This window comes from Morus notabilis, unplaced genomic scaffold, assembly GCF_000414095.1.
Source record: "Morus notabilis unplaced genomic scaffold, ASM41409v2 Scaffold1482, whole genome shotgun sequence".
In the NCBI taxonomy this organism is placed as follows: domain Eukaryota; kingdom Viridiplantae; phylum Streptophyta; class Magnoliopsida; order Rosales; family Moraceae; genus Morus; species Morus notabilis.
Genome location: NW_010359058.1, coordinates 6,250 through 22,808, shown reverse-complemented (window position 1 = coordinate 22,808; position 16,559 = coordinate 6,250). Strand labels below are relative to the sequence as shown.

Genomic DNA, 16,559 nt, shown 5'->3' with positions numbered 1-16,559 from the left:
CCCAGCCGCCCACATTCGAAGGACTCATTCTTCTCTTCTCCACTCTCTCTCATGCCGCTTCTCACTCTCCTCTTCGCCTCTCACTCTCCTCTCCGCCGCTTCTCAAAAATATTTCAATATTAATATATTATTTAATATTCATCTTCTATTCTAACCCTAATGGGGTAAAGCCTAATAGTAATTTTTATCTTCCCAGAGGACCCAGCCGCCCACATTCGAAGGACTCATTCTTCTCTTCTCCACTCTCTCTCATGCCGCTTCTCACTCTCCTCTTCGCCTCTCACTCTCCTCTCCGCCGCTTCTCAATCCACCGGCCGCTTCTCAATCCACCGGACCGCCGCTTCTCACTCTCCTCTCCGCCACTTCTCAGTCCACCGAACCGCCGCTTCTCACTCTCCTCTCCGCCGCTTCTCAGTCCATCGGACCGCCGCTTTTCACTCTCCTCTCCGTCGCTTCTCAGTCCACCGGACCGCCGCTTCTCACTCCGCCGCTTCTCAGTCCACCGGACCTCTCGGAAAATGAAACAGGTGTTTCGGATTTCACTTAGTTGTTGTTCTTGAAACCGGCTTTGTTGTGATCTGTTATGGATATTTGTAATCAGAACACTTGTTTTGGTTGTTGTTTCTTTGTTTCTAATGGGAAAAAAAAGATGGTGTTGTGTCTTTCTCGTTGGAGGAAACAATAATGGTAAATAGAGAACATAAACGAGCGTATAAAAGATGGTGTTGTGTCTTTCTCTGTTGTATCTTTCAGAATAATGGCAAACAAGATCTTTAGAAACTAGCAGATGATGCATCATATTCTAAAACTCTGTTACAAAAAGCATATAATTTAGTCTGAAAGAAAATCAGTCAAATCAAATTATGTTACGAAATCAGGAAAACAAAAATTGCAACCAGACATGATAATATGGCTAAAACAATGTGGAGAAGATAAAGAAAGAAGAAAAAAGCTGATGTAAAGATGACATGGGGCTAGAAGGTTTCTCTTTTATAAAGTTATCTCACTGCTTTATATAGAGTAGATTCTAAACGTCAAAAAGAGAATCAAGCCCAAATAAATGCTACAAAATTTTATTGATGGAATCCAACTTTTGTTTCAAATTTGATGATGGAGTCACGAGGAGGACCTAAGCTTATTTCATTAATCAAAGGCTGTGTGCTACGGCTTTTGAGTTTTGATTGGTTTTTGTCAACATATTAGTTTTGCTTGAAAGTTTCTTTGTTTAATTCTCCATAGGCCAGTGATTGAGTTCTACCATTTTTGACCATATCTTATGAGGTGAATATTAGAAAACTAATGATGACCAGTTCTGTTTTCAGGATTTTCTTAAGGAAGAGGTGCTTAATTTAACACAATGGAAATTGATCTTGAGTCAATTGAGTCTCAAAGTGTGGATGTTGAGGTTGAAGAGATTGATGGATCGAGTTTTAATACCCAAACTCAAGGCGCCGAACTCCAGAAAAGAAAAAGGAAGCTGACCTCAAAAGTTTGGAGTCACTTTGTTCATCTTCCTTTGGGTCCGGACAAGAAATTGAAGGCCAAATGCAAACATTGTAGCTCTGTGTACCTCGCGGACAGCAAGTACGGAACTGATAATCTAAAACGCCATCTTGTGAATTGTCTGAAAACCTCCTACCGTGATATAGGGCAGATGCTCATTGCCCAAGAAGCTGGTGCAGTGACACTTGGTGGAAGTAAGTATGATCCTGAAAAATGTCGTGAGTTGGTTGTAGCAGCTATAATCATGCATGATCTACCTTTTAGTTTTGTTGAATATGCGGGAATAAGGTCTATATTTCAGTACTTGCACCCTCAAATTCAATTGGTCTCTAGAAATACTGCAAAGGCTGACGCTTTAAAGTTTTACAAGAGGGAAAAGCTTCGACTTAAATTGATGTTAGAGACTATCCCAGGTAGAATTAGCTTTACTTTTGATGCATGGACTTCTTTGACTAGTGATGGATATGTTTGTCTCACTGCGCATTTCATAGATAAGAATTGGAACTTGCAGAAAAGAGTGTTAAACTTTAGTTTTATGCCACCCCCACATAGTGGCGTTGCTTTGTCTGAAAACCTTTATGCCTTTTTGAGTGAATGGGGAATTGAAAACAAGGTGTTTAGTGTGACATTGGATAATGCTTCTGCAAATGGTGTTTCTGTTGACATGTTAAGAGAGCAACTAGTTGTCAAAAGGGTTCTTGTACACAATAGCGATCTATTTCACATGCGATGTTGTGCACACATACTAAATTTAGTTGTGCAAGATGGTTTGAAGCAGATTGATGATTCAATTGTTAAGATTCGTGATAGTGTCAAATATGTCAAGGGATCCCAAGTGAGGAAGCAAAAGTTCTTAGATTGTGTGAAGTTAGTTGCAATTGGTGATAAGAAAGGGTTGTGTCAAGATGTACCAACTAGGTGGAACTCGACATATCTTATGCTTGAAAGTGCTCTTTACTATCGCCGTGTATTTCAACATTTAGAGTTGAGTGATTCAAACTACAAGCATTGTCCTTCTAGTGCCGAGTGGGACAAAGTTGAAAAGATTAAAACTTTTTTGAAGTTGTTCTATGATGCAACTCTTAAATTTTCTGGAACAAAGTATCCCACTGCCAACTTGTACTTCCCTTCCATTTGGCATTGTTGCTTCATGTTGAAACAATACTTAGAAGGTGATGATGAGTATTTAAAGTATATGGCAACAGCAATGTGGGGCAAGTTTCAAAAGTATTGGTCTCAATTCCATCTTACCTTGGCTATAGCATGTGTTCTAGATCCTCGTTTTAAGCTTAGGCTTGTTGAGTTTAGCTACAAAAAGCTTTATGGAGATGATTGTGTTGAATGCATATCAATGAGGAGTACGTTGTACTCTATTTTTGAAGAGTACAAAAAAAAAGAAGGATTCAACTAGCCAAAAGACCAATACTTTTGAAACTTGTATGATGGAAAAAGAAGGAAATGATGATGTGGATATTATATTCAAGGTAATTTCTCTATTTATTAGTAATGCGGATGTTCTATGCTTATGTCTGATTGTGTATTCTTATACTATCTTCTTCTCATTTTGTAGGAATTTGATGAGATATTTTTAGTTGAGTCTACTACTGCATCACAGAAATCAGAGCTTGACCTTTATTTGGATGAGCCAAGATTGGCTAGGACCGCGGATCTTGATATCCTTTCCTTTTGGAAATCAAACCAATTTCGATATCCAGCACTAGCTTCTATGGCTTGTGATATATTGGCTGTCTCTGTTTCTACAATTGCTTCTGAAGCTACATTTAGTGTTGGTGGTAGAGTTCTTGATTCATTTCGTAGCTCACTTAAACCAAAGACAGTTGAAGCACTTGTTTGTACCAGAGATTGGTTATATGGAGACAAAGGTAGTTTCAAACTTACTTAAATTATGTATATTTTCTATATTGATTTTAAACTAACTTGTATCTATATATATTTGTTTTTGTGTAGATTTCAATGAAGAGGTGGAGGATTTTACACAAGATATCTTCAACTTTTCATTGAAAGAAGAGGAGCCTTTCTCACAGGGATCAATTTCTCCTGAACGTAATGATGCGCCTGGAGTCTCCCCACTGCAGCAAATTATTTAAATATTTAATTATTAATCATGTATGTTTGTTTTCTAAATTGTGAGACTTTTGTGTGTTTGTTTTTTAATTTGTTAGAGACTCTAATGTGTTTGTTTTAATTTTGAACTTATATTATGTAATGTCTCTACATCATGTTAAACAGGTTGAGAAACATATTCAGAAATAGGTTCTGAAATAGGTTATGAAATAGGTTCAAACGTGTTGACAGTAATCAGGTCATAAACGTGTTGACAGGTAATTAACGGGTTGACTCGACCCGTTTACAACCTGTTTCGTAAACGTGTTAACAGGAAATTAACGGGTTGACACGACACGTTTATGACATGTTTAATAAACGGGTTAATCGTGTCGTGTCGTGTCAACCCGCTAATAAACAGGTCGTGTTTGGGTTTAGAATTTTGACACGATTAATAAACGGGTCGTGTTCGTGTCAGACCTATTCGTGTCAACTGAGGGGTTCAACACGACACGAACACGACCTGTTAACACGAATTGCCACCCCTAATCATGTCTTCAAGATGCAAGGAATATGATTTAACAATCTCGAATCCGTACCGAGTAAGTCAAAACACATAAATCTACAAATATGAGTCTACTAATAACTTAGGATTAAGATCGTTCTATAATGACCAACGGTAGACTCAATTGGAATTTTTATACTTAACAGAATTTATCAGAAATTCATATTGTATATGTGTCCCGGTTTCACATAATCTCATTATGCATAATACACTCATTCAATATCTCACAATATTAATAACTGTGTGGATAATACCATTCCATTCTAAATGAGAATGACATGTATTAGTAATGTTTTAATTAATAATTCTGAACTTTAATTAAATTCATTACGAACATCATTTTGATTATTATCCTTAAATATTATCCTCTCACATATAACACTTATATGTAATATTTAAGGCCACATAAATAATCATGTAATTTTCAATAATATTCATAAAATATTTAATAATATATGCACTAAAATAATAAATATGAACATCTCATACTTTTAGAACATCATTCCTAATAAAAATGTACGTCCTTTTATGCTCATCTATGAAAATATAATTTATTCCCATAGGTCTTGTACTCTTACCGGGTACCCATGACCAAAAGAAGTTAGGGGAACTACCTAAATATTTAGTCCGAGTACCCACGTGCCTTAATAATTTCTATTTAATATGGCACTTAACTTATCTTATTATTACTTTAGCCTCTTATTAGGTGAACATACAATTATGATCATGCCATATAAGTATAGCAAAATTATTTAAATTAAGGAGGCAACATACTTAATAATATCATCATCGCTCTTATCGATCACATGAAATTAGTGCATTACAGGCAAAGAATATCTCTAAGCATATTTTTTAAAACTCATTCATGTTATAGATGAAAATTGTACTCACTTGGGTGCTAACGTTTAGCGTTTACTCACAGCAACTACCCTTGTATATATATACACACGTTATTTAATCATTGATATATACACACACGTTAATATGAATATGTAAGTACCAATTACCATCCGATATTTGAGCGGAGGCTGACCAACCTGGTCAACGGTCCAGCTGATCACATAAATATATATATATATATATATATATATCTTCAACAACAAATAAATAAATAAATAAAACTACGTATAATTTCTCTCATATTAATCATATGTATATATACGGAAAGCATGCATCACTTTACAACAAAAAATGGCAGTTAAAGGGGCCATATATGTCTTTTCAACATTCATTAAAACAGTAAGGAAACCACCGCAAATGCTTGTTGACTTGTTGCCTTTCCCCCCCTAAAATAGCAAGAGGAAAATTCGTTCCATAATGGAAAGACAAACACATATCCAACGTCTCCAACAACAACAACAAAAATGAAGAAAACAGGCAGAACCCAGCTATTCTCTTTTAATATTATTATTGTTATTATTTCAATTTTTATGTCGAATTATTCATTTTCTGAGTTTGAATCTCTGATCTGGATCAATCAGATTTTGGACCACATTTTAATTAATTGGCGCATGTTTCATAGAGTTTATTCATCAATTGGTGATTGAAATTGGGTTCCCATGACGCCATTAATATTGAGCTAGGTACGTGCATGCATTTACGTTCTGATCAATACCTGCAATATTATTCCATTTTCTGGTGGCAATATTAATTAATGTTTAACCCTGCCATTCTCATTTATCTTGTTAGCCCCTCTATGTTTTTTTTTTTTGTTTGGTTTGTCTAATATTGTTCTGCTGAAGTTTCCGACGTTTGATTGTTCGTCTGTCTGACAAAATCATTTTTATGTATAACACGCATGCGTGTCATTTTTAATTTCTTCTTCTGAATCTCTCAAGAAAAAATATATCTTTTGTTTGATCGGGAAAAGTGTCCATCGGTGAGATGATAAAACATATTTTTTCCACAGATGATAAAACACTTTTACTGTCCTTTTACAGAGTTGTATCTTCCTTTTCTTTTTTTTTTAATCTTTTCAAATATTCGCAGCGTTTATTTGTAGTCTTTGTGGACTTTGTTTCTCAACGACCTGTAGTTTTACCACCGGCACGCCAGGCGTCGTTTATTTTCAGAAACGACATGTAATCTTCTAAAAAACAAATAGACGGCACGTTTATACCCAACGTTTTACAGGTTTTGTTATCGTTTTTACTTTATCGCCGATTTACAGTTAGTTTTACTTTCGCGGTGGCCAAATTTTATTATTGGTTGATGATTTTGTTGCCGCTTTGTCGTCGTTCAATTTTCCTTGTCGTTACTCTGTCATTGCTTCCAAATGTATCTGTCGTTTGGACCTTTTTGTTATCGTTTGAAAATTTTAAATTATCGTCGATTTATTTTTTGTGCCGTTTAACGTTTTGCTGCCTTTTTATTGTCGTTTGAGAATTTTTTTTTTTCCTTTTTTATTGTATGATCTTGCATTTTTAATATCCTTTTTGTTCCTTCAAATTTCGTCGTTTTATATTCTTCTTTTTCCCCAAATTTTACCATTTTTTTTCACTTTTATCTTTTTTTACTGTTTGAGAATTTTACTACGGTTTTTCATCTTTGACTGTTGTCGTATGAATGAAAGAAAATCGCCGTTTTTTATATCTTCATGAAACGACATGTAACTTATCAGATGCTTTTTTTTTTTTTTAGAGTGATGGATCGATGTTTTCCGCATCCCAATGTAGTAGATACAGATTGGATGGGGCTCGTACAATAATAAATCGCACCACTTTCGTGATCATTCTTCTGCAGGTATATTAGAAACTAACATTAATAATTCTTTAACAAAAAATAAAAAAAAACGCAGTGATCATCTATTTATTTGTATTGGGTAACTTGATGATTGCTTCTCTCGTCATGTCTCTTCCTTCCATAATCAAAACCTCAAACTTGAACACAAAACAGACTTCGTTTGGCTTCTCAGCGAAAAAGATCAGATCATCATCAATCGAATAAGCTTCGGTTGGCAAAGACTCCAATTTCTCTTCCGTTTTCTCTTTTACAATCATCATTTCTGAATCTTAGAAGCACCCATGGCTCCAGCTTCAAATCCATCTTCGTCTTCCACTAAACCTCGAGGTACGCTGGCTTCTTTCTTTCTTCATAATCATGAAAAAACGTACTTTTTCTTTAGCTGAATTCTCCAATTCGATAAATATGTGTGTGTGTATTCAAACATGTGGGCACAGATGTTTGTATAGTGGGTGTTGCGAGAACGCCCATAGGAGGCTTTCTCGGTTCCCTCTCATCTCTCTCAGCTACCCAGCTTGGCTCTGTTGCCATAAAAGGTAATTTCTTTGCATTGTTTTTGTTGTTGTTGTTGTTGCTGTTGCTGTTGTTGTTTTCTCTTGTTAAAGATCCCAGTTTGACATTTAAAATATTGGTTCAAATGGGTGTTCTTCAGCCGCTCTCAGAAGGGCAGGAGTGGAGCCATCACTAGTGCAAGAGGTGTTCTTTGGCAATGTCCTCAGCGCAAATTTGGGGCAAGCTCCGGCAAGGCAGGCTGCTCTTGGTGCAGGAATACCAAATTCTGGGATTTGCACAACTATTAACAAAGTTTGTTCATCTGCGATGAAAGGTTTAGTTTTTTTACTTCCTTGTTTATGATGTTACACTTTTACTTTGTGCCAAGAGTTGTTGATGGAGTGGGGGTGATGATAATGATCCATAATCTTTATATTTTTTCTTTGTTCAGCCATAATGATTGCATCACAGAGCATTGAGCTTGGTACCAATGATATAGTTGTGGCTGGTGGAATGGAGAGTATGTCTAATACGCCTAAGTACCTAACAGATGTAAGGTCAGCGTTTATGCTATTACTCACTAGATGATTTTTTTAATAATTGCTAAATATCGGACTTGCTAGATGCTTATGTTTTCTACTGTGACAATCTGTCATAAATCAGTTTATTGCATGAAGAATCTGTGTGAAAAATTCTGACTCCCATTTGTACCAGGAATGGATCTCGGTTAGGACATGATACTATTGTTGATGGCATGGTCAAAGATGGCTTGTGGGATGTCTATAACGACTTTGGAATGGGAGTTTGTGCAGAGTTATGTGCTGACCAATATAAAATTTCAAGGGAAGAGCAGGTTGTTTTCTGTAAATGTTGAATATTTTGATGTCTCATTCCCCTAGAGCTAGACGTTCATCAATCAAATAAACTCTACAAAGTAATAGTAACTGGCATACCCTACTTATTTTTTGCATAATTGAGCATAAAAATAGGTCTAAAAACCATGCACCTTGTTGATGTCTGAGCTGACTGACACCCGCGTGTTGGGAAGCACGGTGCTCAGACTCCTGTCTCGGTCTTAGTCTGGTCGGTGCTTCACCACGTGCTCGGGTTCAGGGACTAATGTGCTCTACTGGAGTAAGAGATGAAGCCTTGAAGTGAGGGGACACCAATATGGTGCCTGCCAAACACACTTCGATGCTTAAGTCAACCGAGCTAATTAGGAGCAATAATGTTGTGATAGGAGTTGGATAGGATAATTGTTTTTACTTCAATAAATAATCATGGGATATTTATAGTCCCATTGGTGGACCTGGGTTTTGTTCATGACCCACCGGGGGCCCACAAGTACACGTGTACTGCTCTATCTGACGTTGTGACAAGGGTCGCACATCAATGGGAGCGTGCAGTATCCATCCAACGGTTGGGATTGATTTGTTGTGTAAATTGTTTATCGTGATGTGAATTTGCTGAACGGCCATGTTCGGTGACAGGCCTGTAGGCATTGTGCTCGGCCCGCTGTCTGGATAGTAAGTGCGTTGTACCTTATAACAAGGAGAAGCTCGGTTATATCAGCACGCCTGGAAACTAATTAGGGACTTGTTCGGCCGTACCACCCGAACAGTGCTCGGCGTGCGCTGCCGAGCTACCTCCCAACACACCTAAACTCCTGGACGAGAAACTTATTAAGCTGTGAAACGATCAAAGCAAATTCAAATTTCCAATTCTTGTTCAATTTCCTTTGGTATATCTCCTTGTTAGTACCTTGACATTTTTTCCCCTTACTGTTATCGTTTCTATTTTCATTTTTTTTGCAGGATGCTTATGCTATTCGGAGCTTTGAGCGAGGAGTTTCAGCACAGAAAAATGGTCATTTTGCATGGGAAATCACTCCAGTATGAGTTCTTGCAAAACTGGAAAATAATTGTATTTTGATATAAAGAGTCTATATAAGTTCACAACTTTGTTCCAATAGGTTGAAGTTCCTGGGGGACGAGGGAAGCCATCCACAGTTGTTGATAAAGATGAAAGTTTAGAAAAGGTATACTATATACAACAGATGGCTTAGGGATTGACTTGTGGAGAATTTTCCTTTCGAAACTAAATAACATAATTTAACGCGCCAGTGCAATATATTCCCTTGATTGCTTCTTGATCTTGATACCTTTTCTGCTGTAGTAGTTTTCATGTCAAATATATTCTTCCAAGTTAAAATTAGATTTTTAATCTTGAAGTAGGCTTCAGAGTTTTTATCGCTTGCTCCAGTTCTCTATTTTATGTATTACTTTTTTTCTCTGCATCTCTCGCTAGTTTGATGCTGCAAAATTAAGAAAGCTCAGACCAAGTTTCAAGAAGAAGGGGGGCACTGTAACTGCTGGCAATGCTTCTATCATAAGGTTCCTAACTATCTATCTAGCATATTCTGCGCCAAGTCTTTATCTAAAAACTTGAATGATATTGTCCACGTTCATAAAAATGTTCGTTTCTTGGAAATTTTGATACACTGAATGTGCCAAACAAGTACTTCTCAAAAAACTAGTTTTCGGCAATACCCTTCAGGCACTGTATCTGTGAATATCAAGATTGATATTATCTAGTGCTGCAGATTCAATGAGATCATATATTTCAGTTCATTGTCTAAAATATTACCTTTCATACTTTGGTGTAAGTCGGTTTTGGTTTGAGTTCTTATCTTATTAGTCAAATTTTTATTCCTTATCCTTCACTATTGGTGTTTTGTCATGGATAGTGATGGTGCAGCTGCATTTGTCCTAGTGAGTGGGGAGAAGGCACTTCAACTCGGTTTACAAGTAATTGCTAAGATTAAGGGCTTTGCTGATGCGGCTCAGGTACTCTTTAAATTATTCTTCTTTTTCCTCTTGCTGTTTCTGAAACTTTGATGCTCAAAAAAGATTGTCTTTTGTCTTTGCAGGCACCTGAATTATTTACGACCGCCCCAGCCCTTGCGATACCAAAAGCTATTTCAAATGCTGGTTTGGAGGCTTCTCAGATCGATTACTATGAAATAAATGAAGCCTTTTCCGTAAGATTTTATGCTTAATATCTTTACACCTTTGTCCTCGTTCAGTAAGCATTTTTCTTTGTATTCATTTATATTAATGTTTTTCTCTCCAGGTCGTAGCTCTTGCCAATCAAAAGCTGCTTGGTCTTGAGCCTGTGAGTTATGAAGAAAACTATATCCTTGTTTAAAATTGATGCATAATCTGTTTCAGCTCTTTGCATTTGATGCGATGCATTCATTAGTACCATTTGCCTGTTACTTTTCCTTTTTTTTTTTATTTATTTTTTATTTTATAGTATTAGGCTGTTCAACTTTTGCCTTTCCTAATATTTCAGGAGAAACTTAATGTACATGGTGGGGCGGTATCATTGGGACACCCCTTAGGATGCAGTGGAGCTCGTATCTTGGTCACATTGTTGGGGGTGGGTTATAACGTTCCCCTCCACTCAGTATGCTTGGTTTTATAATCTAGTATTATTTCTATGATCTTTTGTCTTTCTCTGAAGATTTTTTGCTTGATAATCTAATATCACATTTGGTAATCCTATTAACATCTATACAACATATCTTCTACATATAAATGTGCGAGATGGTCCTCTGCTTGTGTTTGCTTGATATACTTAGGCCTCGTTCATTTTACCGATTCGAGTTTTCAGTTTTAGGTTTCTACAGTAAAAAGCTCTCAGAAAATGTCACATCTAACTTTTTCTGCTACAGTGAAAAGCTCTCAGAAAATGTCACATCTCAGCTTGAATTGAAAACTCAAATCCGCGAAGTGAACGAAGCCTTAATATTTTTTTGAGGGGAGCTGATGAAATAAAAACAATGTCGTTGCAGGTACTAAGACATAAAAATGGAAAGTACGGTGTTGGCGCCATATGTAATGGGGGAGGGGGAGCTTCTTCACTTGTTCTTGAGCTCATGTAAGACTCTTGAATTCATGAAATTTGAAACCAATTATCATGCCATTACGATCAGGAGTCTTTTACTCTTGCAATTCCTGAAGGAACTTTTTTCATCATGCAGGTCCGTGACAAAGGTGGGACGTTCATCCTTGTAATGGATTTAGTGTTTCCCGTCCTTGGATAGATGTTCAACCTTGCCTCCTTTTACTGTTTAAACTTTATTACTAGAGAGAATAAATGCAAAAGTGAAAGACAATCTTGTAAAAACATATCTGTAAAGGAAGGAAAAACGCAGTTGTCTGTTTTACATATCACGCCTTCAGCGTTGATGTTCTTCGTCCTGCCTAGTGGTGTTAATGGATTAATTTGCGCCTCCCTATACAAACTGGCATTTGGCATGGGATTTAGACTTTGGTAGAAAACCTTCAATACAAGTAGTAGAATCATCCTTTATTAACATACATTCTTCACAGGAAGAGTAATTACAAACATAAATGAGCAGTATACTTCTTCAAGCTACTTTCCTAATCATAGGCCAGCTCGAATTAAGTACTAATCAATTACAATTGTGCTTGATCTTGGTAAAAGGTTCTAATACAGAGCGACTGAACACGCTGCTAGAGTGAACATAATCGACTGGTAAGTCACTGAAGCAGGCATTCTGCCCTTGTCCTTCCTTAAAAAGATAGCTTGGTAAATTGGCAGGTTGATGAATACCAACAGACCGGAGAGAATAGCCTGCAATGCAAAGGGGTTTAGGACCAAACTCTGCTCACCCAAAATCAACCTCTTCACACCCCAACAGAAACCAAAGACATTCAGAAACGCGACGGTTGTCAAAATCGTAAACATCGGTGACGTAGTTCCAAACTCTATTATCTCTTGCTCGTATCTTTTGTACACGTCGTCATCAACCACTTTCGACGTTAGGGTGAAGGCTGACTCGGTGAATCCCAATAGCTTCAGGATGTAGTCAAAGAAGGCAAAGAAGTAGGAAGTTGTTCTCTTGAACAACCACATTCTTTGGTCGTTCAACCATTCCTGCAATGTCCCTCCGCAGCTCAAGAGCTCTACAAGGCTATAAACTCGGTTGCCAACAAAGACGTAGAAAAAGGGGACCGCCCATAGGTTTGACATCTGTTAGGACAAGACAACCAAGATCAGCTTCTGGCATTCTACTAGGCAACATGTATAGTTAAAGCTAGTTTCTAAAAGTAGTACTTTTAATAGCCCTAACCTTAAACATCTTAAACCGGGGTTATAACGTGTAGAACTATTAAATTTGGGAGAATCCTTAGAGGGTTTGGTTGTTAGTCTTTACCTGTGGAAACAAAGAGATTCCTTGAAGCAAGCAAAGTGATGGCACGATAGCGTAATAGAGCGAAGCGAAGCAGTTTACTGGCCATAACGAGTAGGCTAAGTATGAGAGTTGAAGTCGTAAGGGAATCTTATTGTAGCCGTGCCACAATGGACAGTATCTTGAAAGAAAGATTTGGAAATCTCCTTTGGTCCATCTCTTCTGTTGCACAAGTGTTTGCAGCAGTGTCGTGGGAGCAGCTCCTAGAAAGCCCTTCCTTTCTGGACAGAAATAGACGGATCTCCAACCTCTACATTGTATAACTAACCCTGTTAAAATGTCTTCCACTACACACCCATACATCAATCCCATCTGTGCATCGACAGAAAATATTGAAATATTTATTATCACACTGCAAATTAAAATATATATTAGAGCATCACATTTTTACATTGTAATTTTGGCTAGCTAAAAACTATGATGATATTGTAACCAATTCATTCCAAAAGTTTAAGTTAGGTGGTGGAGCAACAATAATATGATACTTTGATAGTTTTCTTCAAGTATGGGGTCTAGACCAAAGTACCCAAGGAGAATGTGAATGCAAAGAGACAATAGAAACACGTGATATGTTACAAAATTGCAAGGGGACGATATGCTCTGATACCATATTAGTTACCAACTCATCACAAAAGTTAAGTTGTTAGAAGGTGGCCCACTAATAGTATTATGCTTTGCTAAATACTTCAGTATAATGTTACTAAAAGTTCATAGAGAGATAGAGGAACCTCCTTTCCCCAATGAGTGTTTTCTTCATAGTCACAGCTTGCAAGAGCTTTGCTTGTTTCTTCTAGAACATCTGCATTTTCTTCAGTCTTTCTATAACGATTCTTGTTCTTCAAGTCTACTTTGGTTGCCTCTATGCACTTCTTTCCTGAAAGTGATTCTCTTCTGTGAAAACACCCGGTACCAATATAGCAAGGCCCTCCATTACCATCAATTCCGCGAAGCTCAACCTTTTGATCATGACCATAAAAAGGGCCATAGCACAAATTAGTAATTAATTATTTCAGTAATAATGAAGTATTGTTACAAAACGTTAATCTGTTATAAGTTATGCTTAACGGTACTACCGGTGTTAAGCACCATCACTAATAGAAGGTAGACTCCACCGATGGGTCTCACGGAATCCACCTTCTATTAGTGAGTGATACCCTATAGCATTGCTCTAAGTTAATGGGACAATCAAACCTCCATTATGACTCGCAAGGAACTGCCATAAATGTCATTCTTGGAGATATTCTCGAATTTCTGAGGAAACTGCACAAAAGCAATCTCGTGGCCGTTCTCTTCATCCAGAAAGAAGCACATAGCATCTCTCACTGCTTCCGAATTGTTCGAATACATGTCGCAGTCCACGTTCAGAATTATCGGACTGTTGCTGATTCGCGATGATACCCTTATCTATTTTCTCAACATGGAAACCAAAATAATTAATAACAACAAAACAAAATACATGTTAAGTTAAAAGTATAAGTATAGCTAATTAGCTTGAAAATTGTCACGTAAAACTATTATTACATATCTAAAACTCAATATTGGTAAGATGATGACCACTGACCAGTGCATTCATAGCTCCTGCTTTGAAGTTGTGGTGGAAGTGGGGTTTCTTTTCACGTGCCAAGTACACCAGAGTTGGCAAAGGTTTTCCTTCAGAGTCTACAGCCTTTGGATCTCTTCCATCAATAAGAATCTATATATTACATATATAGAGTCATATTAGTAACAGTATCATGCAGTTATATATATTTCATCTTATTCGGCATGACATTAAATTGTTTTAGGACTCAAATTTTTGTTAATGAAATTTTAAAGAAACTTCAGTACTTGAAGAATTGTCTGATGATCACGTCTGCTTGAAACGGAGTCCCACTCGCGAAACCCCTTGTGTTGTTTGCGTATCTCTTCCGAAATTTGTCCCGCCTTATTGGTACTCTCAATCCTCGTCTTCATGTCTTCATACAGTTTCTGTCATGATCATATGAGGAATTTATTTTCTTATATGTTAAATATGAAGAACAAAAAAAAAAAAAAAAATGAATTAAGTGTAAAGAGATTTACCCGTAGAAACTTAATTAATTAAACAAGCAATACATGTTAAGACTCGATTGTTTTAGGTTTCTATATCTCCAGTTGATTTGCCATGTTTTGGTTAATCATCTTGTTTTCTTCATCCATTACTTTTTTTTTAAAATTTTTGCTCAACATATTGTACGCTATTCATTAAGCTAATGTTTCAATTTGCTAATTAATGCTGTTAGATTTGCATTTTCAATCATGTTCATTCACATGGAAATTCATTATCAGTTTTTTGGTTGGTTATAATACATTTTTTTTATTATTATATAATAATAATGGAAATATTAGTGATTCTTAAATCGATTTCCCAGCTTGGTTTGATTTTAAGTGACGGATTAATGCATAATCATAGATTTAATATTGTAGTAGCTGGTATTTGTACACTAGGTCACTTGCTAGATTTTTTCCAGCACATCATATCAAAAGTATCTATCTGATCAATTACCAAACAAAAGCAAAGGTCGTTATCTGTCAAAGGTAGAGTGTCTCACTAAGTTAATTAAGCCTTGCTTCGTCAAAGCAATAATACAGCTTGACTAGTATATTGGTGGACCAAGGTAATAGACATACATATATATATATATATATATGTATATATATTGTGATATAATGTCTACTAATTAGCTAGGCTGGAGACAGTGATCGGAGAGAACAAGATGAGCGCTTATTTCAATTATTAAGTTAGAAAGCTACTAGTTTAGGGTCTAATTATTTGCCGTTTGAGACTCATTTAGGTTTAATAATAGGACGATGCCATCAATTTCTTCCATTCCTTGTTGGAGTTGTTACGGCAAGTTTCAAGACCATAGAGAGAAGTACTGTAATATCAATGAGTTTTTGTCATTTTTCACAAAAGTTTCCTTCACCACAAAAAAAAGGACCACTTTAATTAATTCTGATTTTAATATATATTTTACGACTCAACCACCGCAAGAAAATTGAATCTTTTACATTATTATACACATGTACACATATGTACACTTGAAGTACCTGCCTCACTCTAACGTATAGTAATATTTGGACCATTTACTTACATTTTTGTTTTTTTTTTTTTTGGCTAATGCGTCCACTTGCAATAATTGTATGAATTGAAGCATATATGATAGTTGGCAACGTGTAATAAAGTACATTTTGCTCGTATTTGGTTGAAATAATCATCTAATGACCATATTTTACTATATACTATAGTAGGTAGGTCTTTTACTGTTTACAGAATAGTGTTAGGTCTTTTTTGTTCCTCAAAATTATGAAAATTCTGTGTGTCTCTCCTCACTTTTGTTTTTACTGTTTTGTCCTCAGTTTATTATTCATTCACCTTTTTTTTTCTTTGGGCGTTTTGATCATTTTAGTTGAAATGTGTATTTGCCCTTTCTTTCGTTGAAGCTTCTAAGCTTCATTTTCTCTCTTGCTTCATTTTCTCTCTTTTCCCTCTTTTCCCTCTTTCGCTTTCTTCTCTCAGGTGTGTTTAGTTGAGTGGAAAGGAATGGAATAGAATGGAATGAAATTCTAATTTGATATTTGGTTAGATTTATAAGAAATGAATGATCATTCAAAAGGAATGGTCATTCACCAATTTTGGGTGAATCATCGTTCCTTTTTCATATGGGAGAAATGATCATTCTAAGTTTTTTTTTTATTTTTTTTCATAATTACCCTTCAATATTATAATATAATTAAAATAGATTATATAGTAACTATATCTTGAAATATAATATATAATAAAAAAATATTATAATATAGTTATATAATATATTATAACGTAATTATATCTTATAATATAATATATAATAATATTACAATATAATATATATATAATATAATATAATATAGTTG

At 36.0% G+C, this 16,559-nt stretch overlaps 2 protein-coding genes across 4 annotated transcripts in view; one reads left to right on the top strand and one right to left on the bottom strand.

The window, feature by feature from the left end:
- Positions 1–6,789: 6,789 nt before the first annotated feature.
- LOC21384790 (acetyl-CoA acetyltransferase, cytosolic 1) lies at positions 6,790–11,677 on the top strand. Of its 2 annotated transcripts, XM_024162765.1 has the most exons (15): positions 6,790–6,874; positions 7,028–7,201; positions 7,312–7,410; positions 7,527–7,700; positions 7,818–7,923; positions 8,081–8,219; positions 9,181–9,258; positions 9,339–9,404; positions 9,674–9,759; positions 10,113–10,212; positions 10,296–10,406; positions 10,499–10,540; positions 10,721–10,807; positions 11,223–11,308; positions 11,412–11,677. In XM_024162765.1, the coding sequence occupies exons 2-15, from the start codon at positions 7,156–7,158 to the stop codon at positions 11,443–11,445; spliced, it is 1,254 nt and encodes a 417-aa protein (XP_024018533.1). In that variant the 5' UTR covers positions 6,790–6,874; positions 7,028–7,155; the 3' UTR covers positions 11,446–11,677. The 2 variants fall into 2 exon arrangements, with proteins under 2 accessions (XP_024018533.1, XP_010092017.2); XM_010093715.2 differs by lacking the exon at positions 6,790–6,874 and having other exon boundaries at positions 6,886–7,201.
- A 51-nt stretch (positions 11,678–11,728) lies between these two features.
- The window catches only part of LOC21384789 (cellulose synthase-like protein E6), a 7,597-nt gene continuing 2,766 nt past the window's right edge, over positions 11,729–16,559 (bottom strand). Inside the window, exons 3-8 of one of the 2 annotated variants that reach the window (XM_024162764.1) lie at positions 14,475–14,615; positions 14,209–14,340; positions 13,839–14,051; positions 13,376–13,603; positions 12,612–12,959; positions 11,729–12,427 (exon numbers count right to left, since the gene is read on the bottom strand). In XM_024162764.1, coding sequence (XP_024018532.1) covers positions 11,882–12,427; positions 12,612–12,959; positions 13,376–13,603; positions 13,839–14,051; positions 14,209–14,340; positions 14,475–14,615 — 1,608 coding nt within the window. In that variant the 3' untranslated portion in view covers positions 11,729–11,881. The remainder of the gene's footprint in view (positions 12,428–12,611; positions 12,960–13,375; positions 13,604–13,838; positions 14,052–14,208; positions 14,341–14,474; positions 14,616–16,559) is intronic. The other variant, XM_010093714.2, reaches the window with a different exon arrangement.

Coding starts and splice junctions, on each gene's coding strand:
- LOC21384790 (XM_024162765.1), top strand. CDS start 7,156: ATGGCTCCAGCTTCAAATCCATCTTCGTCTTCCACTAAACCTCGAG. Junction 7,202..7,311: donor GTCTTCCACTAAACCTCGAG/GTACGCTGGCTT, acceptor ATGTGGGCACAG/ATGTTTGTATAGTGGGTGTT. Junction 10,808..11,222: donor TCTTGGTCACATTGTTGGGG/GTGGGTTATAAC, acceptor ATGTCGTTGCAG/GTACTAAGACATAAAAATGG.